General features: G+C 40.5%; 1 protein-coding gene across 1 annotated transcript; it reads right to left on the reverse strand.

Moving 5' to 3' along the window:
- Positions 1–6,932: 6,932 nt before the first annotated feature.
- Positions 6,933–21,614, reverse strand: LOC147894211 (ABC transporter B family member 1-like). The gene is made up of 12 exons (XM_087384690.1): positions 21,300–21,614; positions 21,143–21,216; positions 18,853–18,878; positions 12,039–12,214; positions 11,651–11,851; positions 11,186–11,445; positions 10,721–11,043; positions 10,247–10,470; positions 9,684–10,080; positions 9,057–9,497; positions 8,804–8,943; positions 6,933–8,238 (listed from the first exon to the last, which is right to left on the reverse strand). Exons 1-12 carry the CDS (start codon positions 21,612–21,614, stop codon positions 7,024–7,026), a joined length of 3,792 nt encoding a protein of 1,263 aa, XP_087240816.1. The 3' UTR covers positions 6,933–7,023.
- Positions 21,615–27,373: the final 5,759 nt, after the last annotated feature.

A 27,373-nucleotide genomic window follows, 5' to 3' on the forward strand; every position in this document is an offset into this window, starting at 1 on the left:
TGCAAATGTGGATTGGAAGCATCAGGTTTAAAAGCACCGAATTTATGTATGGAAGCATTGGATGTCTAAAAACACCAAATCTAAGACTTGTCTTTGAACACCAAACAACTAGATCTAGAGCTGTCTAGAAAACCAAATTTGGGTGATGTTTACAAACATCAAATGAATCTCAATTTTATATGGAAAAGTAAAATCTAGGGCCTATCTAGATTTGGGTTGGTTCTAGATCTAGTATAGTCTTTATTTGGGTTTGCATCCAGACCTAGTATAGTCTTTATTTAGGTCTACATCTTGATCTAGTCTAGTCTAGTCTAGTCTAGTCTTGGTCTAGTTCTAGTATGGTCTATTCTAGATTTGGGTTTAGTTTGGTCTACTTTGGTCCTATTCTAGTTTGGTCCTATTTTGTGGTAGAGTTTGCATCTATTTGATCCATTTCCATCGGTTTGATGGCCTGTAGATATGGATCCTTGTTAGTTTGATATGGTCAAAGATTGGTGTAGCTTGGACAAGTTGTACATGTGCATCACATCTAATTTGATTGGGATATGGATTTTTATTTGGGTCTTGAATACTAGATTGGGTAGTAGGTCAAGGCTTGATAATTGGTTTTTGGATATATATGTGCATGACTTGCTTTATAAGAAACTTGAGAGAAACTCAAAAGATTGCTACTTGGGAGGCTGTGGCTAAAGAAGGCCAAGCTCTTGTATGATTAAGTAACCGATCTGAATACCATTCAAAGTTAGGATACTGAGGCTAAGATATAGACCAATCTAAAAAGAGTCCCAACCAATAGTAGACCTCAATACTTGGAGGTTGGCCCCCCCAGATGCAAAAACTATGGATTGAGTATAATTCTCGGAGGTGAGATTGACTTAGCTCAAGTAGTAGTTGAGCTAAAACACATTTAATGAGCATACAATATTGATGATAAAAAAGAGTTATACCTTGCCCATTTCCTTGAAGATCAGCGGGGTGAGCTAGAGGTTAGGAAAATCTTGAACACTATGGTATACCAATTAGAAGCAAGCGACTTAATCCTTGAGTCACTATAGGAGTTGAATTTGGAAGTTGAGGAGGACCCTATACAATAAAAAGCAACCAGCCACTTGGGCCAATTCTCTTATACCAAGTATGAATTTTTTCACAACATATATTGATATCTATCAACATCATATCCTGCAAGTGGCAGGTAAAAGTAGAGTTGGTGGACCACTGCCCAAGCAAAGTAGGGTTCATCTACCCTATAGATTGGAGTAGCTTGTTTCCAACCATGAGTATACCCAAAATGAATAGAAATTTTCATGTATGTGTGGATTATTATAAGCTCAACACCTAAACCATGGATTATTATAAGGTCATGTATGTGTGCATTATTATAATTCAACCTAAACCATGCCTAACTCGTTTCCAACATCATTCACAGATAGTATATTGAATGAAGTGTTGAGACAAAATGCATTCCTTCATGGATGTGTTTAGTGGGTATTCCATCATGGATGGATATAGTGGGTATAATCAAATTTCCATGTTAAAGATGATAAACATAAAATATCATTTATCATTAATGTGAAGGGAGATTATGCCATTTAGGCACCAAAATGCACACATTATTTCTACCATTTAGCATTAGTTCCTTTTTCACTCACATTGTTGCAAATTGGCCCATAAGCATGTCAAAGGTGGTTCCATTTCTTAATCCACAACATCAAACCCACTAGCGAGCCATTTTGCCTTTGCTTTTTACAATCATTTTGGGGCCTTTTGCACTTGTTAGGGGGAACAAGTTGGTTACGTGTACAATTGAAGGTAGCAAATATTGGGGTTTGTCAATGTCCTGCCTCTCCATAGGCACACTTGTGATCCTATGTGTGTGCTAGAGGGGCAGTTAGGTGTGTTAGGTGGAGCTAGATGTTTCTAGAGGATAGGGGAGAGATTGTAGGAGCTTGGTGGCCTTTGGTATGAAGTCATCAGTGATGTTAGTGAGCATGTATGAGGTGCCTACTTAAGGACCTCACTCTTCTTCACATCCCATAATGCAAGTATTCTGAGTTTGTGTCCACTTTTTCCTTTCCTTTCAGTTCTCCAACATGGTATCGGAGCAGTACCATCCTCCTTGAGCCCATTTGTGCCACATCTTCTTCTTCCATTTTCTTTCAGAATCTTTCCTATTGGCGCGCAAAAATATGAGCTTTTGTAGCAGGCGGAACTCCTTTTCTTTTGTGTGTGCCACAGCAGAAGCGCAGATCGTCAAGGAAAGGTGAAGCTCTAGAGGAAGAGCGGTAAGCGCAAGAGGAATTTGCGTTGTTTGTTCCTTGTGTTCCAAAGGCATCGATCCTCGTAGAGACGCCCGCAAGTAGCAACAGCAGTAGTGGTAGTAGCGGAACTGAAGAGAGGCAATTCATTCTCTCCCCAGTAATAATACTTGTAGCAGGGGGAGTTCCTCCATCGTTAAAGCTACTGCAGCAGTAGAGCAGTAGCAGAGGATTAGTGCAGATCGCACTTTAGTGCTTCAGAATAGGAATAGCAACAGGAAAATTTGCAGAAAGTTACTAGATAGTGCGCGGATTTTTGCAGCCATCTCCAATAGAAGAAATAACCATTCATTGAACATCGTGGATATTTCATACTCAAAGGCCTTATCGTGGCAATGAATTCCTTCCTCTTTCTGTTATTCAAAGGTGTCTAGTCTATATCTTGTCTTCTTTCTATCACGTCCCAAGCCTAAACAGAAAGCAATGTCTTGTTATGCTACAAAGGATGAAAATGCCAACCTGATTTCCTTGTTGAAGATTGCCAAAACAATGGTTGCCAAGAAGGAAGAAACTACAAAGCCAGAGATCTACCCTCTCATGGCACTTTTTGACTCCAAGTATAAGAAAAAGATGAAGGTCAAATACCTAAGATATGCTTCTCTACACAACTATGGAGATGACAAGATAATTGTTTTCTTGAAGGATATGATTTTCAGATCCACTTGTTCTATCATAGTACCATCTTATAAGGCACTAGACACTGCCCATGTGGTAAGACCTTGCCTTGACATGGATATTTTGCCTCCACAAGATGAGGCATCCCATGAAGATTATGCATTTTAAATCATCTCTATGTATGCTCCAGATCTCTCTTTTTATGTCAAGGTACTCAGCTTGGATAGTCCTCCAAAATGAATGAAATAAACTATTGTGTTTTGTGTGTTTTGTAAACACCTCTGGTCACCTTATGATGTAGGCCATGTGTATGTTTTGCTCCATGTACCTCCTGCAGACATTGTGTGCATGTACATGCAGGGGAGATAACCATTGGAAAGTCTTTTGTATCCCTTTTGTTTACCTTACACCCATGGGAACCCTTGCTAGCATGAGAACCTAGCCATAGATTTATCCTTGACCACCATGAGATGGCATGAGAAACTATGAGACTAGATGTATCCTTGACATAGCCTGAGGCATTCCCTTGAGGGGGGGTTTGATGGGATATCTCAAGGTGTATGCCTCAGGCACACCTTGGTTTCTATGTGTGAGTGCTAGAGGCACAGCTAGGTGCCCATAAGCACAGTTAGGTGGTGGAGAGCCACATAGGATGATTGAGAGAATCTAGGAGTAGATTGAGGAGATGATTGTGGAGCTCTGAAGTCATCAGTGATGTCAGTGAGCATGTATGAGGTGCCTACTTAAGGACCTCACTCTTCTTCATTCCATAATGCAAGTATTCTGAGTTTGTGTCCACTTTTTCCTTTCCTTTCAGTTCTCCAACAGCAAAACATGGCTATCATCTTTTCCTAATATTTGACATCTCTACACTTGCATTCAAAATTTCACTTCTCTGTGCATCCCAAATGAGTACACACTTGTGTTCTATCCCATCAATTGTAGGCTATTAACTTGTCCCTTTTACGCTTTTCACTTCTTTTTGAGAATTATTTCCTCATTGTATCTTGTCTTCTTTGCATTTGTGCCCTGTCCCTTGTAGGTTCATTCCTTGCTATGTTATCCATGCTCCTCCCAATTGTCTTGGAATGTGGTTCGATTTGGCTTTTTGTCTCTCAAAAAGCTTCAAGTGAGTCCTTGTTTCTCTCACAATTTGGTCTACTCAACATAAATTATTTCTCATTTCTTTGTTAACTTGCTTTAAAAAAAAGAAGATATCACATCGCCCTGGTGCAATTTTTCGTGGGTTGCAAGAGAACTAGATAGAGGCTGTGTGATAGGAAAGTTGATAAACTTGATCAAGGTATGAGGAGGAGATTGAAAACCATGGAATTGGATGATACAATATCAAAATGGAAATGGAATACACTTTTGCAAAGTATGCCAATGGAGAGAAAATGCCAAGAAAAACGCCGTTTCATAGAGCATATAGCCTTGGACATAATAGTAGATGCACTGATTCAAGTAGTGCCATGAAAATAAAGAACATGAGACATGATCTTAAAATTGGTGGGACATTTGAGGTAGCAACATCAAGTCATTTGAGGGACTACCAGGCTCGTTCCCTTATAATTTTTACCCTGCATTCAAGGATTAGCTGAGTGTTGACTCTTCCAATGTCTTGAGAGTTGCAACATGCCCAACATACCATACTCTTTAACTTGAGAGATGGCCTTGGCGGCAATGTGAAAGAGGAATACAGCTTAGATCATGTCTCTCTACAAAGAGGGCAACAATAGTATGTTTTTTTGCTTTGAAACAAACATAAAATGGCTTGGGTGCATCAAAAGGGACCAAATGATTCCAATGATTGGCCATCAAATGTAAGTAATGCAACTTGGTGTGAGAATCCTATGGGCATTGATACAATGCAAGAAAATGAGACATTGTTTTCGCACAATAATATGAGAGTTTCTCCAAACAAGAAGCATGTATGTAGGGTGTGGAGGGGATGCAAAAGTTTGGATAGACATCAAATTGCTACCACTTCAAACTACAATGTGTGCATGTGCCACAAATGCATTCAATGCAGGGCCACTCAGATTCCTCTTGTAGATAGACCACTGGATCCCATAGAGACCTTGGGCTACCAAACTTGGTCTCCCTTGCAACACATGATGAGGATCTAGGTAGCCTATAGACTACACATTCATGTGTGGGAAATGGGCATCTATCTCCATGGAGCAAGACCGAATCTCAAAGGAGCCACGTTAGTCCTTCTGATTAACAATATCTTTGACATTGTATGCCCAAGCTATTTCTCCTTTGTTTCATAGGATACAAAAATACCTAATGTCACCCTATTTGTAGCTAGTTGATCTAAGTTGTGCATCCCTTTCACTTTTGTACGCTATTTCTCAGGCTAGAGAGCATTGTGTCTTGGGCATGCATCTCCCAAGGTGTCTAAGTTGTGCATCCCTTTCACTTTTGTAGGCCATTTCTCAAGTTAGAGAGCATTGTATCTTGGGCGTGCATCTCCCAAGGTGTTGGTAGGGCTGTCACTTTGAATTTTAGGGTACATGCCAAAAATTATGGAGACCCAAGACTGATATTCACGTGAATGGTATTCACTTGAATGGCCTAATGTTCCTGTCTCAAATGCTCCCACCAATTGTGAGACATAGTTCATGTTCTTTGCTCAAATGGAAATGATTGAATGTGTGCATCTGTAACCTCTTCATGCTGCTACTATGCAAGGAGTCTTCTTTCTTCTTCTTGTTTCTTCTTCTGCAAACATTTCAAAAGTATCTTCCATTGCCATTTCCAAACCATGCCATTTCTTTCCTCACCCTATAATGTGTTTCTTGTGCCTTGATAAATCTTCTCAACTTTCCTCTCTCATAGCCTCTGCCTACTTCTCTTGCAAGCCATGACAAAGCTAATGTGTCCTTTCGCCTATTTGTATGTTTTGAAGCAATTTGGGCCACATTGCACTTTCTTGAGGACAAGATAATATATCCAATTTTGTTGACATGTATCGTGGAAGGGGAGAAATAACAATGGCTGAAAATTTTCTATCCCTGTGTGCTTTTGAAAAATATCACCTCTCGCTCTGCAAATATTTGAATATTAAAGTGCATCCTCCTGCCATCCTGCAACTTGCCCATGTAAAGTCATCTTGATGTGACCTCATTCATTTGATTTGGCATTAGCTTCTTTACTCAAGTAAGTTGTCTTCTATTCTTTACTTGTCTCACAAGATAGTTGGTATTTGTTCTGGTGGTGGTTCATTGATCATTCTCCATGGCATCAATGGCATGCTTATCACCTCTTATCACATGGGGACCATTTTTCAATCACCTCAAAGTAATCAAATTAAATGCATTGTCAAGAAAATATATACTCAGATAAGGGTTGCCATATAATGTGCAAAGAGCATATCTAGCTTTGTAAGGTATCATTTACTCTACTACCTTTTCTTCTTTCCTTCAAGTTTTAGAGGAGTTTGTAGATGTATGTAATACATTTGTTTATGCAAGTACTCATTGAAGGGTAACTACTTAGTCAATCTCTATGTGACTTTTACAATAGGCTAGAGTTGTACAAAGAAATAGATCTTTAATGTTGAGAAGAAAAGGGTAACTAATAAATATTTTCCTTCTCCTCTTACAATAGGATCAAGTTGCACAAAGAAATAGATCTCTAATGTTGGAGAGTATAAGAGTAACTAATACATATCTCTCATCTCCTTTTTACCTCTTTAATCCCTTATTGATTTGTGAGTTTTTACAATAGGTTTATAAACTAGCCGTATCAACTCACATAATCCAAAAAATAATCAAAGGAGCCAAGTCCTATGGTGCCATTAGATGTTATGTAGTCCATACTTTGATGAGACTTGGACATAAATCCAAATAATAGGAAAGGTGTCCCAAGGTGTCCACTACTAGGAAAACTTGCATAAATCTCTATTATACAAGTCCTATATTCCTTTCAATTCATAAAACATTGCTTTTTTACATTTTGCATCCGAATCTAATAACCCCTTATGTTGGACCCATGTCACATAATTACATATTTTTAGGCGCACCCCCTATAAGGTGGCATAAGCATTGTGAGATACATCAAATACGGGATACGAAGAGGAATTATATTACAAGGAACTATGTGTTTGGGTTTGCAAGGAAACTAAGTGAGAGTATGTAGTATTGGGATTGGCAAGGAGTTTATCATGGGAGCCTTGCTCGATAATGGCACCATCTTGTACCACGGCAATAATGTCAGCCTTAGAGATGGTGGAAAGATGGTGTGCAATAACTAGCACAGTGCGTCCTTTCATGAGCCGCTCGAGTGCCTCTTGTACCACTTGCTCTGATTGGACATCAAGTGCACTAGTGGCTTCATCTAGCAACAAGATTGGGGCATTCTTTAGAACTGCACGTGCAATGGCCACGCGTTGCTTTTGCCCACCAGAGAGTTGCACACCACGCTCGCCCACATGTGTGTTGTACCCCTTAGGTAGTGCACTAATGAAGGCATGTGCATTGGCTACATTGGCAGCAACATGAACATCTGACTCACTAGCACCTGCATTACCATACAATATGTTCTCCATTATTGTGTTCCCAAAGAGTGCAGGCTCTTGTTGCACGAGCCCCACATGGCGTCGATATGATTGTAGGTTGTATGATCGAATGTCGACACCATCCACCCTGACTGAACCAACGGTGGGGTCATAGAACCGCTCCAACAGGGCAACGACAGTGCTCTTGCCGCATCCACTGGGGCCAACGAGAGCGAGAGTTTTCCCAGGAGGCACCGTCATGCTGAAGCCTTTGAGGATAGCCACATCAGGTCGAGAGGGGTAGTGGAAGTCGACACGACGAAGCTCAACCTCACCGATAACATTGATGAGGTGTTGGAGGGACGGGTCATCAGGCTCGATGTTAGTGTGTCGGTCGATGATGTGGAATACCGATCTAACAGCTTGACTGCCCTTGACGAGGTCAGGCACGTGGGAGATAGCTCCACCAATGGAAATGGCAGCGACAACGAAGACAAAGTAAACCTTGAGGATGTTGCTAGGGTTATGCCTAGAAGCCAACAGTGTAGATCCATACAACAAGGCCATCCCATATGAAGAAAATAGCAAAAGTTGAGAAATCCCAAACACATGTCCAAAAATCTGACCCCTTAGCCATCCCTTGCCTCCCACCTTTCTTAGCTCTTCCTCGAATAGCTTCACCACCTTTTCTTGTGCATTGAACGCTGTTACCGTCCTTATGTTGCCTATTGCATCCGCTGCTATCATGCTTGCCTTCCTATGTACCTTCTCCAAATTGCCAGAATATCCTTGGATAAACACCCTCTGCAAAGCATTCAAAGAAGTCTTTCTTAGCTCATTAATGCCCAAAAACCTTATGATTCAGTCTTCCCAAACAATCCATCTAATTGCCAGAATAGAATGCTCACTGTATGATTTGAATCCAATTCTAAATGTAGATAAGTAGGACTTAATGGGAAGAGATGTTTGTATGAATGCAATTATATCCTTTGAATTTAATTAAAAATGCAAATAATGAAGAACTTGATGGGAAGAGCTATTTGTATGGATTCAATTATATCTTTTGAACTTAATTAGTATGATTCACTATATCATTTGTATTCGATTATACATGCAGATAACGTAGAACTATTTGTATGGATTCAATTATATCATTTGAACTTAATTAGTATGATTCACTATATCATTTGTATTCGATTATAAATGCAGATAACGTAGAACTTAATGGGAAGAATAGTTTGTATGAACCCACAAAGCTCGACGTTACCTGGGCCAGCGATGCCACAACCACCAGCGGAGTCAAGGAAAGCCCCACAGCTGCCATTCTCCATGACAGGGAAAATGTTATAATGCACATCACGGTGAGTACGGTGCCGTTCTCCAAGAACAGGGAAATCCTATCTCCAACCGCAGCTCTTACATGGGTGGCATCCATCGACAAACGTGCGCTCAATTGTGCGCTGCTGTTTTCTTCTTTATCGAACCAAGAAACCTCATTCCTCAACATTGCTGAACGACACGGGCATACATATCGCCATGTTATCGAAACATCTTGTAACGTTTTGAAACGTAAAAAATGATCAAGAAAAATCTTATGTGTGGGTTTACAAAGTTTAGCTCACCTGTAAACATCTTTGCGCGTATACGCTTGGTTAAATTCTCGCTGGCATATCCCCAAAAGTACTGCTGAAGCATGTTTCCGATGAAAGCACTTCCTGCAAGTAAGGCGAGGTAAACGGCATACAGTTGGATTTCATGCCTTAGATGTTGATGGTCAGGATAGTAATAGACAGTTACTATATTTGCCAAAAGCAGCGCAGTGATTGGGTTCACCATTCCTGCTATTATGCAGCCTAATGAGCCAAGGAGGGCATGTGGCCATTCTGGTGCATTGAGTCTGAGAATTCTAAACATTTGTGCAGCTTGCACGTTGGATGTTTCTTGGTCATTTATAACTTCTTCGAAAGGTATGGTTCTCTCCAAACTTGTAGAGGGAGATGGCACTGAGATGGAAAAACTTGTTCCAGGAGATACCAATGAAATCGAAAAACCAGGCGACAAGCCTTTCCTGCAAACAAGAATACATGACACTATTGAAATTTAGGATCTTAAAAAACTTGCCTTACATGCGAACAAACGAACAAAGGATAATTTGACACATACAGTTGATGGCCATCGTAGCTTGTACAAGTCCATTCAGTTCAAATTTGAAACTGAGTTACAGCACCAGAATCACCTGGAAGTAGAACGAGGAGTGGATCTTCTAGACATGCTTCTTTTGATAGATGGAAAAGGAGATCCTGGAACTTGTTTAGACATCTCTTGCAGCTTCACGAATTTGTAATAGGATCCATTTTCTTTATTGGACATGAGTTCTGAATGTGAGCCACTTTCCACTATTCTTCCCTTTTCCAGCACTACAATTGTGTCAGCATGAGAGATTGTGGAAAGTCTGTGTGAAACAACAATGGTAGTTCTCCCAACCATGCAACGATCTAGAGCTTCTTGCACCACCTGCTCAGATGAAGCATCAAGGGCACTTGTAGCTTCATCCAAGAGAAGAATGGATGGGTTTCTAATGATAGCCCTCGCAATTGCAATTCTTTGTTTCTGTCCTCCTGACAATTGAATTCCTTTTTCTCCAACCTGTGTAACAAGTAGTATGGGGATAAAAAATAAACAAAACAATACTCAATCAAGCATACTCATCTTTTAGGCATGCTGAATCTAGTTTTTATTGTTATGGCGTGCATGCATTATTTTTAAGTCTCATCTCACCTTGGAATTAATAAAAAATACAAATAGTAGATACCTGAGTTTCATAGCCATCAGGTAACTTTTCGATAAATAAGTGTGCATTGCAAATAGATGCAGCTTCTCGTACTTGTTCAAAGGATGCATCTTCTTTTCCAAGCAAGATGTTCTCCATTATAGTAGTTGCAAATAGGATTGGTTCTTGGCTAACCAATCCTAATCGTTGCCTCAGCCATTTCAACTCTAGACTTTTTATGTCATATCCATCAAGGATCACGTTTCCTAAAATGAAAAGTTGTAAAAATGAGTTCCTTAAGGATAGAAAATTGTTATGACTTTATGTTCTAAGTGTAAGAATGAGTTTCTTTAAGGGAGACAATTGTTAGACTTATGTTCTTTCAATTCTATAACCAAGTCTTATGTTCTTTAATATACACAAAGTCTTTCAATACAAAAGTCTTATGTTCTTTAATATACACAAAGGGACAATTGGATCTTCATGTACAATTGTCATTAAGCATGAGATACATACCACTGAGAGGGTCATAAAAGCGTTCAAGAAGGGATATGATTGTGCTCTTTCCTGATCCACTACTTCCAACAATGGCGAGAGTTGTTCCTTGTGCTATCTTTAACGAAAAGTTTTCAAGAATACGTATTTCAGGACGAGAGGGATAGCTGAAGTACACTTCTTGAAATTCAATGCTCCCTTGTATACTAGGCATTTTCTCTTCATCCATACTTGGATTTCCTGTGCTTGTGTCAGGTATATTGTCAATCATAGCAAAAATGCTCTGTGCTGCACCTTTTGCTTGCCCAAAACTAGAAAAGCTAACGGCAGCTTGTCCTAGGGATCTGCATAAGAAAACTCGTTTAAAAATTGAGGCTAACTAGACAATACAGAACATTTTAATATGATCATTACTTGCAAACAAATTCAATCATTCTACATATATGTGTTTGACAAAATTCTCATTGAGGTCATGAAGATACTTACAAACCACCAACCACCACAACAAATATGGTGCAAAGGGCTGGGGCGCCTTTAGCTTTATCATGAATCACAAGCACACTTCCATACCACACCAATAAAGAGAAAGTACCATAAACTGTTGTAGATAAGATGCCAACTCCAAATCCATTTAAAAGAGCAGCCTTATGTCCCAAATTCCTAGCCTGTATAATTGCCTTTGAATATACCTCAATTTCCTTCATCTCGCCCACAAAAGAATAAACAGTGCGAATTTGTCCGAGGGCCTATTTGTAAATGTCGTATTAGCCCTTGAAATTCAAAGTTGAGCATGCATTTTTGCATTGATGATTTTGTGAACTTATTATGAACTCACAATTGGAATACATTCTGGGTGCTTTGAATATGTAGCCCTAAATTTTTTATAGATCACATGGCATTCGTTATCCACAGCATGCAATTGTTATATTCTTGCTCAAAATAAATAGTTACCTGCTCTATAACAGTGCCAGCCCATCCATACACATCTTGTCTTTTTGAGCTGATTTGAGCAACCATGAATGTATATATTGCTCCAGCTATAGCAATTAGAGGAACTATTGCTAACGTTACAAGTGCCATTTCCCATACTGAGATGAAACCTATGAGAAGTCCTCCAATGAATGTAGCAAAATATTGTATAAGATTTCCCATCTGCAAATAGGGAAAAACATTATAGAGGCAATCATTAAAATGAAATAAATCATAATTTTTGCTTCCTCCACTCTCTGTTAAAATCAATTGTTAGTATTGTATAAGATTGATGTACACCTTAAGAAACTCAAATGAAATCTTTACTACTTCTATATTTAAAGTATAGAAGTAGTGTGAGGATCATAACCTTTTCACTAATGGCAACTTGCACTAGTATAGTCGAATTAGAAACACTCTCAACCAAATTCCCCGTCTGCAAACTAAGGTCAAATTGCTTGATATCTTGTCTTAGGATGGCTTCAATGTACTTTGACCTTATTTTGAATGCTTGGCGCTCCCCTGTATATGTCCAACATGATACCTCTGCATCATCTTGCAAACATTAATAGCATCTCTATCTATGTATTTGTCTCAAGTAGCACAATATAAATTGACACATGTATTAACCAAAATTAAGTATCATCATCAATTTAGTAACAAAAAACTTGCTCTCCCCCAAAAGACCAAACTTAAAAGGTGCTCCTACTATAGAATGCATTATTTAAGAACTTTAAAGTTTAGCAATCTCCCAAGTATGCTCATATTGAATATTCACTCTTAGTAATATAATTGCAAGGGAAAGTTATTCATTAAAACCATGTCAACATGAAGACTCTCTCCTAGGAATTAGGTATATGCAATCAAGAAACTAATTGGGACAATGCCACAAGTACTAGTGGACTGGCATGCAATTACCAAATTAGAGGCAGGATCACAATAAAGTAGAAAATCCCATGCATTCATTAAATTTGTTTAATGACATGTAATTTTGCCATTAACAGTGAGTCATGAAAAATGACAACGAGTCATGAGTTGTCGTTTGCAACAAGCTATTATGATTTTTCACTAGTCTTAAATATTATTCAATTTTACAATCTTTTGGAGACATTAATGAAAACTATTTTCATAATTTTTATCAATAAGCATAGTTTCAAACGTCTTTTGAAAAATGTACATATTGCTAATTGAAAGATGAAAAAGTTTCTACTTTTCAATGTGGGAGAGGAGAGCACACACAAAGGGATAAGGAGACACCAAAAGTGGTGGAGCAAAAGCTACTCCAGCTTAATATTCCTCTATCATATATATATGAGTATATGCGGGCCCTGTACAAGTGGGTGGGCACACTTCCCTTTACCCCAACAACCTCCCACTTAAAGGCAGTGTGCCTTTTAAGGGAGTATAGTACATGTACAATACAATCAGCCATAGGCTAAAAACAAGATGACCAGACCGTCATCCTATGCCCATCGGCACTTTACAATGTGCAAAGTGCATAGAGGATAAGCTGCTAGCATACATCAAGTCTGCAGGATAGAAAATGACAAACTGTAGATGCCTGTCAACCACGATCTCATGCCAGATCTCACTGGGAGAGTGAACTGTCACCACCACGTGCTCCTGTGCTAAGTCCATAGCATCGGAACTGTCACTGTGCAAAGAAAATGTCTCTGTACCACCTGTGACCATAAGCACATAACCTACAATAGACCTCTGCTAGTCTACCCAACCTGCATCACCTGCATGCTACTCTTGGAAGCATAAGGAATTGATGTCCACAACCGCTTCCCTACTACCAAAATCGGCCATAATCATGCTACCAACTCCCACTGCAATGGAAGTAAGAACCGAAAGTGTAGCCCCAATGGCAAACATGTGAGAACCAAGTCTCAACCCAGTCATGGATGCATGAAGTACTGTGGCTGCCATATCAACCATAACCTACTGTTCAACTGATCTGTGATTGTCAAACCTGCTGTGTTTCAAGTATGGAGCCAATACAGGCAATGGAGTACTTAGTAACTTTCCCCTCTCCATACTGAAACAACCAAGTATCGGAAAACAAACATCATCAAGACCATGCAGCTCCTAATGCAAAGCATCCCTGTCCATAAAGGACCATATGGCAAGTAACCTCAGAAGGATAGCAACCTCCTGATTACTGAGACCATAACTTGTCTCACTGCGCATCACATCCCGAGCTCTCATAATGGTATCAAACCTATGAAGCCAAGCTCGAGGGGATTGCTTCTGGCCATGGAGGCACTTACAAAGCAAACATATCAATGATTCTTGCCCATGCGCAATATGACCTGAGTCAATAATTGCAGAAACCACATTTGCCTTTGCATAACTAGCCAATGGATCATACCGGGCATCATTAGCCAAGGTATCCTCCTCACCATGCATAGCCTCATTCTCATCTGCAAGAGGCACTCTGCATCCTGGGAGCAAACTGTAACTGTCCATAGAAGATGCATCAACAATCTCCATAGGAGTATAAACCTGTGGAATACTCGAGACATTTGACTGTCTTTGACCAAAATCAAGAAGTAATCGTGGCTGTCCCAACTTTATAACTTGCTCATCGTGGGAAAAACCTCCCACTCCAAGGGATATGGGCTGCCCCTGCAAAGAATTCGGAGGTATAAGTGCACTTATACCATCCTGGAACACCACTCTCCTACTATCCACAATCCTAGGCTATCTAAACATAGTATCCTCTCTGAAATAGACATTATGGCTGTGTATTAGCTCTCTAATTGAAGAATCCCATAACCTGTAGTCCCTACTGGACTCACTGTATCCAAGGAAGATACACCTCCTCAATCGGGAACCATGAGCATAAGCCTCACAACCAAACACATGTAAATGCTCATAACATGGTGCCCTGCTTGCAAGAAGTCAAATGCCACTCTGCCATCTAGAGATCTCCTAGGTGACTTGTTAAGCAAGTATGCAGCTGTCTTACATGCCTCAGCCCAATAGCATTCGGTAAGACTTGCATATCGTAGCATGCTACCAATCCTGTCCAAGAGAATCCGATTTATGCCTTCTGCCAAGGCATCATGAGCAGAAAGATGAGGAGTGGTCAACACCCTCCTGATACCAAGTGATCACATAGATGCTAGAATCTAGGAAGTGTAAACTTTGCATTACCATCAGTCATCAAGCTCAAAAGCTTCTTTCCTGACTGATTTTCAGCATTACCCAAGAAGTGCTGAAATGTATCATATACATCATGCTTCTAACGAATCGGATATACCCATATGTACTTTGTAGTAGCATCAATAAATGCCACAAAGTAAGAGGCACCACCTAGTGAAACGGTAGGCATAGGCCCACAAACTGCACTATGAACCAATTGCAATGGCTCAACATACCTCTCACTAATTGTCTTCCTCACAAGAGGATCCTGACTGTTGACCATCATGACAATCATGACATAAAATCTGAGAGACATCCATAACAGGAATGTATCTCAATGTTGTAAGGGCTTCCATACCTGCAGCAGACATATGTCCAAGTTTGGCATACCATAAACTAACTGATGGCTGCTTACTAATCATAAGCATCTGATCCTGGACACCTGATACATGCAATGCATAAGAGAATCCAACCCGTGATCCCCTAGCCATAACTTGATTGCCTCTAGCAATCTTCCATGCATGATCACCCAAAGAGACACGATAACCCGCCTCAACCAATTGTCTAATATTGATCTTGCTCATAGCAAATCCTCGTATATGTCTAACCCTTTGTAGAACAAGAATAGAGCCACTAGGCATAACAAGGTAGATATCCCCATAACCATAGACATTTATAGAATGATCAATGCCCATCAAACTACTCTCCACAATGCATTCCTGATATGCACTGAACCATGACCTATGAGGGGTCATATGACATGAAGCACATGGATCTAACATCCAATCACTAAGAATGGGTACATCAGTGGCCAAGAAGGAGGTGTCAGACATAGATAAAAGAATGCCTTCATCACTGCTACTCTCAGTGGAAACACTGGCATCCACGCCTTGAAGCTCAACATGCTTCGTCTCCTTCTTCCTATCATTCTTAACCTTGCTCTTCTTCTTGCATTTTTTTAGCGCATTTCCAGCAGTACTTTTTCATGTGGCCATACTTTCCACAATAGAAACATTTAACACAAGTCCGAGAGCTAGACTTGCTCTTGGAATTCCCCCTTGAACATGACCTGTTTCTACCAATTGATCTACCTCTGGAGTGCATATCAAGGCTGTATTTCAGCCCATCAGGGCATTTCAACCCATCATGCTGTAACATAACACTATCATGGTCATACATTCGGCATATACGAGTATAGAACTCATATGCATGGTAGCCTACACCCTGTACACCATCTTGTACCTGCAAGTAGATTGACTTCGAGAGTGATGACTGAATGATAGAGCATGCTTGCTCATCCATGTCATCCCAATCACTCTATCTAATGCCATTAGGCTTGACACCTTTGCATTGAATGGGCTTATGCTGCCTCTTCTGCACTAACACATCATAAATTTGCTCTTTCCAATATTGAAAGTTTGATCCATCCAACCTCTCAATATCAAAGAGGGCACTACCAGCTGCAGATGCCATATCTGTGGCACAATAGACAACCAAAGAGCAGTATAGTGCAATAGGCAACCCAAATGACCAAAAAATATAGTGTTGTCCAGATCAATCAGGTCTCCAAATAAACTGGCTGATCCAACGCTCAAAAGCGCTCAGCAATAAAGAGGCATAAATAGGAATATATGCAGCCCAGTAGCCTGCCAATGCCTGGCAATCCAAGTAAGCAATGCAATGAACCAAATGAGCAATGGCAGTAGGAGCCTAGCTCAACTATCCATAAACATCAGTGCGGCATCCACCAATGCAAATCCATAATGCATCGAAATGGCATTTATTGCATCACCAATGCATCATCTCAAGTGCACAACCCTTTGGCATCAAAATCAAGCATTCACCACTTGCCAAATGTGCCAAAGTGACTTGCCAAAATGCCAATAATGCCTTTGTACTGAAGTGAGATCCCAATCACTTTATGTAATCTACTGTGAGTTTCCAATTCACTGTTGTGTAAGAGAAATTCCTACAACAATACCTCACAGTGCACAACCCTTTGGCATCAAAATCAAGCATTCACCACTTGCTAAATGTGCCAAAGTGACTTGCCAAAATGCCAATAATGCCCTTGGGCTGAAGTGAGATCCCAATCACTTTCTATAATTTACTCTGCCCTTGGGCTGAAGTGAGATCCCAATCACTTTCAATAATGCCCTTGGGCTGAAGTGAGTTCCCAATTCACTGTTGTGCAAGAGAAATTCCTACAACAATACCTCACAGCCACTTTGGGCAAGATAACACCCTATCCCTATTTTTGAACAGCGATATCTTTTCACTGAAAGACCGGATGCCAAAGCTATAAATAGAAAAGTTGTAGCTTGTAGAAAGATCTACAGCTTGTCAGTTGACCTCAAGAGTCAAATCCTTGTGGATTCTCAGATATTCTCACCTGAAAAACAGCTTTCTGCACATTGGTCACAAATAGACAGTAGACTGCAACTTTTTGTGGTTTTGCAGAGGCTGTAACTCCTGTAGCGTATACCGGATCAACTTGCTTCCAAAAGCAAAGTTAGTTTGTTATGAAACTACAACTTTCCAATTTGGCACAAAGTGCAATTCCGCACCAGAAAAGAGTTATTCAGTCCTGAAAATGACTGTTTTATCATAAAAACAGCAACAACAGCTTCCTTGTATGCTTGCTGCCCTTTACAACACTCATCTGCTCTGGCAAAATAGCCCCAAAAATGGTCAAAATACATCTAATAGATCACCCCATATTTCAACTACAACACCAGCAAAATGGCAAGTACAATGCCCAACCAAATTAGCCCCGAGAATGCTCACAGATCAGCGATAAAATAGCCCAAAAGCACTAGCAAAACAGCCCCGAAATGTGCTCCAAACAATGGCAAATCATTGACAATACATCCTCCTCAGCTGCTCAATGAACTGACATAAACACCACCATACATGTAGGTGTAAAACCGTCAAAATGTCCATTGAATCATTATCAAAATGACCTCAAAGCATGTGTCCACAGTCAACAAAAGTATTTGTAATGGCCTCTGACAAGAGAACTCCTAAACCGCGAGTCTCAATGTTAGCCTACTATCGCTCAGGGTGCCTAACCATACCCCCGAGCCAAGCCAAACTATCAAAATGAAACCAACTCTAATGGAATGTCCACAAGGACTAAGATGCACCAGAGTATGTCTGTACAAGGATCCAAATGCACTGAATAAATGGCACAAATAGCTCAGTAGTAGCTGCAACCAACTACTCAGTGCACAAGCACAAAAATGCCAAAACTCCACTGTGCAAATCTTGTAAAAAACACGTAAAATATCCTCGAGGCCAAGCCACCGCTTCAATAGGCATGTAAAGCCAACAAACCTCCCAAGCGTCTCTATTTTAGGCAACTTCAACATATCTAGCCAACTGATGAACTTCTCTACTGCTCCTCCTACGACTGCAAGCTTCTCACGTTTAGCCGGCCAGTTTCCACGTCCGTCTCGGTGCCATCATACAGCTCTACGACAATGCATGCTCTAGCCTTCACATAACAACAGTCTACAACGCTAGCCTACGCCTCCACAAACAGCTCCATAGCCACCTCTCTGGCCAACCGATGACTCCAGACAACAAAAAACTATGTAGCCACCAACGACCGCATCTCCGAGCTCCTGTGCAGTAGCAGCACACCAACAAAGATAGTGCTTGCGAGCCAAGTTGCCTTTGAGCTCCGAAACTCTATCGTCCAGCCAACAATGCCCGTGGATGGGTTCTGCAGGTTGCTGGAGCACTGGAGCGCTGGAAAATAACCCAAAGTGATTCTTGCAGCTACGTTGTAGAGCAAACAGATCTGGATGATGTCTACCCAAAATCTGCTCATGAATGAGAGAATCGAGCTCTCTAAAGCTTCCGGTAGATCTCTCGAAGCAGTGCCCGTGGTCCTCTCACCGAGCTCCTCACAGATCGAACGCCGAGTTGTGGGAGAGGAGAGCACACACAAAGGGATAAGGAGACACCAAAAGTGGTGGAGCAAAAGCTACTCCAGCTTATTCCTCTATCATATATATATAAGTATATACGGGCCCTATATAAGTGGGTGGGCACACTGCCCTTTTCCCCAATATTCACGTCGAATGACAAATTGAAAAAAACAAGTTCAACGATACAATCTTATATTCTTTGAAATTACTAATAATTCATGCATGTCCAAGTGAAGTATAATATATTCTTTACTTAGAATTTCAAAAATGTGCTTTTTCTTCTACGAAAACTTCATCCCAATCATTAAAGTTCATCCCAGTCATTGAATTAGAGAATATATTTGGTGTTAAATAAGCAGGTATATGTTGTCCATAGCCACAAAAGAGGCTTGTTGAAAGAAAATATTTTGATAGATGTAGAAAGAAAATGAATGGTCATATTTTAGACGATTGTGAGTAGTACAATCTAGTGGTTTAGTTAATTTTGATCTAAAGATGAATTATGGAGATGAAAACAGATGCCCTTTTTAAAAATAATGTAAATCTAGATTCTCGAATCCATTTTGTTGACCAAGTTGAACGAATAGAAATTTTTGTCAATGAAACAAACTCGTCATCCAAAAAAAGAAAATTTTTGAACATGAATAAATGCAAATTTCATTCCATTAGAAGGAAAAAAATTTCGTCACGTAAAACTTTCATCGACAAAAATTTCGATCGACGGATTTTTTTTTCCCGTCGAGACTATATAAGGTTTGTTCCACTATATAAGGGTCACTAAGTAATCATTGAGACATAATCTGAGAGCAGTCCTAATTGCAAACTGATCTTTCATCCTCCACTTATTAGCCGTGTTATTCCTTTCCCAGTTTTTGGCCTCCAGAACCATTGCTCTAGTTGGTTGATCCCATCTTAGACTACTACAAGGATCCTTAAATTGGCAACTTACCCGCTTCTAAACAACCCTGATATGGCTACAGAAAACAAGAGATGATAGACATATGTTGTTAATGTTAAACGGGATATCATACGATTTCTCAGCCTGGAGAGGAGTACCAAAGGAATAGAGGAGAGGGACATGGTAAAAAATGTTTACCAACCATTTTTCTTTCACAGGGGAGTGCATCCACCAGGCTTCTCCAGACACGTAAAACTTGTCTAGCTTGCCTACACTAAAGTCATCCCCCTTCCTCTTGTTACTCCATGAAAATCCTTCTCCCAAACATCCAATTTTGATGGAGATGTTGACCTAGCCGGATGAGAGCAATCTTTAGTACCCATAGTAAAGCTACAATCACCACCTAACAACCAACATTCACCCTCTAAATGAGCCTTGAGATCTGACCAACACACTCTAACTCTCCCTAAAGAATTTGGGCCATACATGCACAAATATTAAACTTGAAATCATCAAGACTAACAACAGTGGCCAAAAACCACCCTTCCTCACGCGATGGAATAGTTCATGGACCCCAAGAGTCTCCTTGGCTAACATAGCCAATCCTCCTTTGCCTCAAGTGGGACACTTGCATAGAAGAGCAAATCCCAGTCTTTGAATAGCAAATCAAATTGGTTCCTCTTCCCCACATTTGAATTCTTGAATCAACACCAAATCCACCCTAACCTTATTGAGAACTGAAATGCAGCCTTTTTGTTTCCCTCGATTGCAACAGCCTCGCAAATTCCAAGACGTCACCTTATGCCCACCGGTCTAGGGTATGTGCCCGGATGGGTGTGTATTTAAAATAAATAAATAAACAAGATGAATTTCATTCATTGGGCCTGCCCTTTTTTAATCACCAGTATGGTCTTCCATTAGCACCTCAAAGCGTCTGATCCAGGACAAGAACTTGAGCAGAGTGAGTCGTATGAACGCTCTTCCGAGCTACCCGGGGACCATGGCTCGAGCTGAGTGAGTAGAACGAACGCTCTGCCGAGCTAACCGTAGACACGGAGAGAAAAAAAAGCTTCTACTGCGGATAAAAACAAGGGCAATTGATAGCATGCGATGTCACACGGTGCGCTGAGTCCAGCAGGTCCCGTGACTCCAGAACCATTGCTCAAATCAAGTACTACGTGAAGAAATAGATTTGTCGGATGGGCGCCTAACAGCCTGTACTGTATATTAACGTGGGGAAAGATTACTATGGAGAGCAGAGATCTTTCTTTGCGAGAGATGTTTGCACAAGTTCAGGGTATGTACGCTGTCCTGAACCCGCCTCAGACAAACTATATACCCCGAAATCTATCCTAAGGCTGCCCAGAACGTTAGCTCTAACAAACTAATACGTGCAAAGACTTCAAATAATTCTTTCTCACTGGTTTTAAAGACAGAAGACAATGTCTGAAGAAATCCATCTACAAAAGAATGCCTCTCGTATGTACATACCCAGCCAAGAGGAAATCCACACCCCGATGCCGATGTAGAACAGGTAATGAGCGTACTGTGCAAGCATAGAAACTCTGTTCAGAACACTTGATACCGAATCTGAATTAAGACAATTAGACTGCAGACTCGAAATTTAACTGCTCCCCAAGTGACGCACCTTAGCGACCTCATGAGCTAGTTTATCTGGGTGATTCTGAATGGATCCAAAAGAGTCCAAAACCTTTGTAAAGAAGAAGAGGTATATGGGCATCACTAAGCCATGAGAAATCGCTCCAAGTGTCCCGACTGCCATAAGCAGAAAGTCATACGGTTCCGCATAGGAATACAGCCTGTGGAATGGAACAGATGGCGAGGACACTCTTTCTGAACTCGGCTCTACGAGCTTTCGGGACAACTGCCTCTTTGTTTCGGCAAATGTGATCTGCCCGTCCTCATTAATATTATCAACCGCGTTGGGCTCTAAAGTTTCCATTGAAGTATAAATATATCAAGCTCCACTTAGGTTGTTGCAGTCAATAATATCGGCTGCACCATGTCAAATAAGGCGTTCGACTCTGCTCTCTGCTGAATGGCTCCCTAACGTTAATTGGTGTTTCGGCTGTGCCCTTACATGGATGAAGGGGACAGTGGGGCAACGAACATAGGAGGAATCGAGACTCAAGGGCAAGTAAACGGTGGGCAGGGTGTTAAGCTGCTTGGATCGACAGTTCGGACGCTCTGCCCATTACAGAGCAACGAGGAATTACCAAGCCGGCAATAGCGACAAATGTTCAAACTGTCACGTCGATGAGGACGAGCGGCCTCGGCAACCAAACGGCGAAAGAACAATGATATGTGAATAAGCATATAATATACAGTAAGGAAATGATCGTTAACTGTCCATAAGCATATAACAAGACAGCCGGTTGATGAGAAGAATCATTAGATACACTCGGCTTATTTAGAACAACAAACGATGTCATGCCTATAATCGACTCCAAAAACATAAAAATCATCGACCATTTTTCTAATGTCAATTCTCATTTAGAAATTGATATGAAAATCCCTCCCCACCATTTTTGTCTTTCATGTGGCATAGTAGGAGTCGCCCATTTTCACCACTTTCTCACATGCCCAATATCACAAACTCAATCCACGGAGGCAGGTATAACCCACGGCTATATTTATAGTTGCACGGTAGAGGCATCAAGATCTTGTCTGATCTATGGAATTTTAGTGGATGACCATGGTGGAGTTGACTATCAGGCATCAAATTTCTCTTGGTGTTGGATGTGGCATGGTTTGCGTTGGATGACCGTGGTGGAGTTGACTATCTGACAGCAATGTTTCATAGACTATCACCTGCCTGGCCTTCCAGTACTATGCGTGTTCCTAGTGAGGATTTACATCATTGGTGCATTGATCGGAGCAAGGCTTTGTCTAAATTGAGAATTCATGATATTCCCCCGCACATCACAGCAGCTGATATACCTTGTCTGGTATAGTTAGCTTGGGATAAGCATGCGCCTCATGATTGCTTTCTATTTGGCTGCATTGACTTTGGCGTGTTTGGGATTCTACTCTGTTAGAGGGCCTTAATTTCTTTCTTTGAAACACATCAGTTTACAAACTTTCCACTAAATATCATATAGTTAGGTCGAAAGATATCTCTTCTTTTACATGTTAGCTTGTGAGATGCATTTCCACTTGTTTGTTGAATGTAAGATCATTCACCCTCTATGGTCAGCTCTTCAACAATGGTTTCATTCTTCTACGTTGTTCATGCTTTTCACATGGAAGCATGTTCTATTGGGCGATCATGCAGACTTTAATGATCCCCAATATCAATCTTTTACCACATCACTAGAGCTATTGTTTTGCAACAAATTTGGGCGTGGCAGAATGATTTACTATTTTGTCAAATTAAATTGCCTTAGAACTTGGTTAGCATCCTATAGCTAAGTAGTGCTAGGGTTCTTTGGTATTACAATGGTTCAGCACTTGAGATGAGACTTGTGTTTTTGTTGCTTCAATCTTCCCTTTCTTCTCGATTGGGATTAGATGCAATTTCTAATCCTTTTTTTAAATTCAAAGTATTGGATTTCTCATTAAAAAACATAGCAATTTGCATTCAACATATAGCACCTTGTATATTGCAATCAACACATATCACTTTGCATTCAACATAGCACTTTGCATTAACACATAGCACCTTGCATATTGCATTCAACATATAGCACATTGTACATTGCAGTCATCATACATCACTTTGGATTTGTAGTAAGATCTCCTCAATTATAAGAAAAGTCAATAGGGAAGAAGGATTCCCTTTAGGTCCTGCCTTTGCTTCCATCAGGTCGAATGCCTACCCTATGCAAATGAACAACCCCAACCCAAATGGTATAAATCCATATGTGTTCTTGCATGCTTTGAAAATTCTTATGCTGCTATTGTGCTTCAATTCTTGATCCTCTATAGCTAAGATCAAACCCAAGAGATTGCTCCCATATAACAAGGCATGGCCATGACAAATAGACTTGTAGCTCAACTCCACTATGTCAGGAAGGGCTTGTTTCAACCCCATTTTGCCCTTTATTGATGCTTCTCTCCAACTTCCACATACTCTTGATTTCAGGCAATGAGCCACATCATTGGTCATCATTTGAAACTCTTCATCCTAAAAATGAGCTACATTAATGGATTAACACGATTTAAGCTAGGCTTGTTTGTGGTTGAAATACATATCAAACACTTAAGTTTTGACAAGAGATGAAAAAACAACAATTGTTTCTCACACACATATTCCCTCGTGAAAGATTTCTAGAAGTGCTTCACATAAGTAGATATGAGAGTCTTGGCATCCTTAGTGTTGCCAATGATGAGACTGTGTTAACTCCCCAAAGTGTCAGTTAGCATAGGCAAATGATTGCAAAGTTAGGACTCATCAACCTGAGAGTTATCTATAGAGAGAAAAAGCATGGTGAAAAGAGCATGAACTGCATGAATAAACTACCTACAAATCGGGAAAAGAACTTGTCACTAAAGGGGAGGATGCAAGGGAGGAGGAGGGAGTGGTAAGAGGGCAAGGGAAGGTTAGAGAGCTGGACAAGAGAGCTTTGACTCATTTGAGGTGGGGGAAGGCAAGGATGGGGAGGGAGGGGGGAAGAGATTTCGCAAGCAACAATTTGTGTGGACTTTACAACTCCCTCAGAGTGGCTTTTATTAGGAGTCCTCTAAAAATATGTTGAGTTTTTCAATTGTTGACACGTGGTTTGAGGAGGGGCTAGCTTTTCTTTTCATCCCACTACCACTACATGGAGCTGGTTGTTTTTCGACATACATACTTACATAAAATACGCTAAGTTCTTTTTTTCTAACATTGAAAACATCAGTAAGTCATTCAGCATTTTAGTTGCAATAAACACATCAATATGCTTGTCTGTATTATTGTCGGTGTACTCATCATTGATATGCACTTTGGTATATGCATCTGCATTCTATAGATTGATATTATTATCAATATCTTCATTGGTAAATACTGGCCTTTTTTATTTAAAAAAAAATTATAGATCAAAATAGGGCTTTCTTTAGCCCCATTCTGCCCCACTATAGTTGAAAATTGTCACATCATAGTTCCCTCTTAAAGAGGGTAGTACAAAAATGAATACATACATGCAAAAAAAGAGCTACACAATGGCAAAAATACTATATAAATCTCACATCACTAGGACAAAAATGAATAAAGATGGGCAAAAGATGACTATTTATAAGTTGGCAAAACAGCCAAAAGAAGGCTACGTACAAGTCATAGATATACTAAGCCAATAATTGTACTAATTATCCTCCTTTTCCTTGTCTCCCTCATCCTTGTCCACTAGATCTCTACCATCACCACCTCCCTTTCCGAAACCCTTGCTTGCAACTCCAAGCACTTGCTCATGTTCTTGCTCAGTCCACTCGTGCCCTAAGAATGTGGCATGTAACAATGTAGAAAATATGACTTAAAAATTATATTAAAAATAGAAAGAAAGATGATTGAGAAGAAGGAGAATTGAATACTTACACGTGGGCCACTACAAGGTATTAGTCAATTTTCGGCAGAAATTACACTTCTTTTTTTGCGGCTGCAAAGCATCGAAAAATTATCAGAATACTTGTCAAAAAATGTGTATCAGTATAAGTGTTTATATATATTGACACTAAAACTGTCAATATATACTGACATTGGTAAAGTGTCAGTATATACCAATGAGAGTGCTCTTAATGGAAGCAGAACGGAAGAGGGAAAGAGAGAAATAGAAAGCCACACAAGTTTTTGGTGGGTGTAGAACACCCTAATCTTCTTTTTCATTCATTTATATATGTGTTTGAGTATTGTACATAACCGAGGTAAACGTACATAACCGGGGTAAAGGCACAGTGACCTTTAACCCCCACAACCTCCCATTTAAAGGACAATGTGCCTTTAAGGGAGAACAACCAGTGAGCATACTATCCAATGCCCATCAATACATGACAATACTCAAACTGCTGACTAAGTAGACTCTTCGTCAACATATTTGTAGGGTTATCATCTATATGAACCTTGACAAGCTCTATGCGCTTGTCCTCAAGTACCTCCCTGATGAAATGGTACCTGACCTCAATGTGTTTGGTCTTTGCATGAAAGACCGGATTTTGTGCTAGCTGAATAGCACTCATGGAATCACTATGCAATGTCGGTACACTTGTATGAATCCCCAAATCTCCCACTAGCCGATCAAGCCATATAGCCTCCTTGCAACCCTCTGTGGCTACAACATACTCAGCCTTTGTGGTAGACAAAGCAACATACTTCTGTGTGTGAGACATCCACAACATTGCACCACCTACAAAGGTGAACACATAACCAGGAGTGGATCTCCTACTATCCACATGCCTTGCATAGTCTGAATCTATGTATGCAAGTACATACATGTTTCCTCTACCAAAGCAGATGCACATCTCCTTGGCACCCTTCATGTACCTCATGATGCACTTAACTACCTCCCAATCCCTCTTTCCTGGATTAGCCATATACCAGCTAACAACTCCCACTGCAAATGCAATGTTTGGTCTAGTAGCTATGATAGCATACATAAGACTCCCAACCGCTGATGCATAAGGAACCTTGGCCATCATGGCCCTCTCCTCATCTGATTTGGGACTATCTATATGACTCAGTTTCACATATGGAGGCAATGGAGTACTCATTGCCTTCCCCCCCTCCATATTGAAACGCTGCAATACTTTTGTAACATACTCCTTCTGTGAAAGCCAAAGGAGTTTCCTACTCCGATCACGCGTGATGCGCATACCAAGAATATGACCTGCAAGTCCCAAATCCTTCATATCGAAGGCCACATGTAACTTGGCTTTTAATGCATCTAGCTCATAAGTATTCTTGCTAGCCAATAGCATATCATCCACATATAGTGCCAGAGCATCAGGCTATTATCCTTAGCCCTTTTAGTGTAGAGGCAGTGATCAATTTCACTCCTTCTAAAACCCTGGGACCAAATGAAAGCATCAAACTTCTGATACCATTCTCTAGGTGCCTACTTAAGACCATAGAGACTCTTCTTTAGCTTGCAAAATAAATGCTCTTTGCCCTTTTCTTCAAAGCCTTATGGTTGCACCATGCAAATTTCCTCATGTAGATCCCCATGCAAGAAAGCTGTCTTGACATCCATCTGCATAAGCTCCATATCCTCTGCTGCCACTAGGCCAAGCATGCATCTAAGTGTGGTCATCTCCACAACTGCAAAGAATATCTCATCAAAGTCCACACCCTTCTCTTGCTTGAACCCTTTAGCGACCAAATGGGCCTTGTACCTAGGCACATCATCACCAATGACCTTCATCTTGTAGACCCATTTACATGGTAATGCTTTCTTTCCATGTGGCAAAGAAACCAAGTCCCAAGTATTATTCTTCATAGCCTCTCTGTAGCATGAACTCATCTCTGATTGCATAACATACTCCCACTTGCGTTGATCCTCATGCATCATAGCCTCTCTGTAGCATGAAGGCTCCCCGCAATCAGTAAGCATGAACAAACCTAAAAGGCGGTCTAGACACTCTAGATGATCTTCTCAAGGGCATTTCAGCTTGCTGTCCCACCTGCATATCACCAATAGATGATCCATCATCTACCCTTGATTGTATACCTGTGGGAGTAATTGGTGGTACCATTTCTTGCACATTTGGTGCATGGACAGCTTGCTATCTATC

The sequence above is a fragment of the Dipteris shenzhenensis genome, chromosome 14 (assembly GCF_047967505.1).
Source record: "Dipteris shenzhenensis isolate YYH24624 ecotype China chromosome 14, Dip_SZ_1.0, whole genome shotgun sequence".
Taxonomy (NCBI): domain Eukaryota; kingdom Viridiplantae; phylum Streptophyta; class Polypodiopsida; order Gleicheniales; family Dipteridaceae; genus Dipteris; species Dipteris shenzhenensis.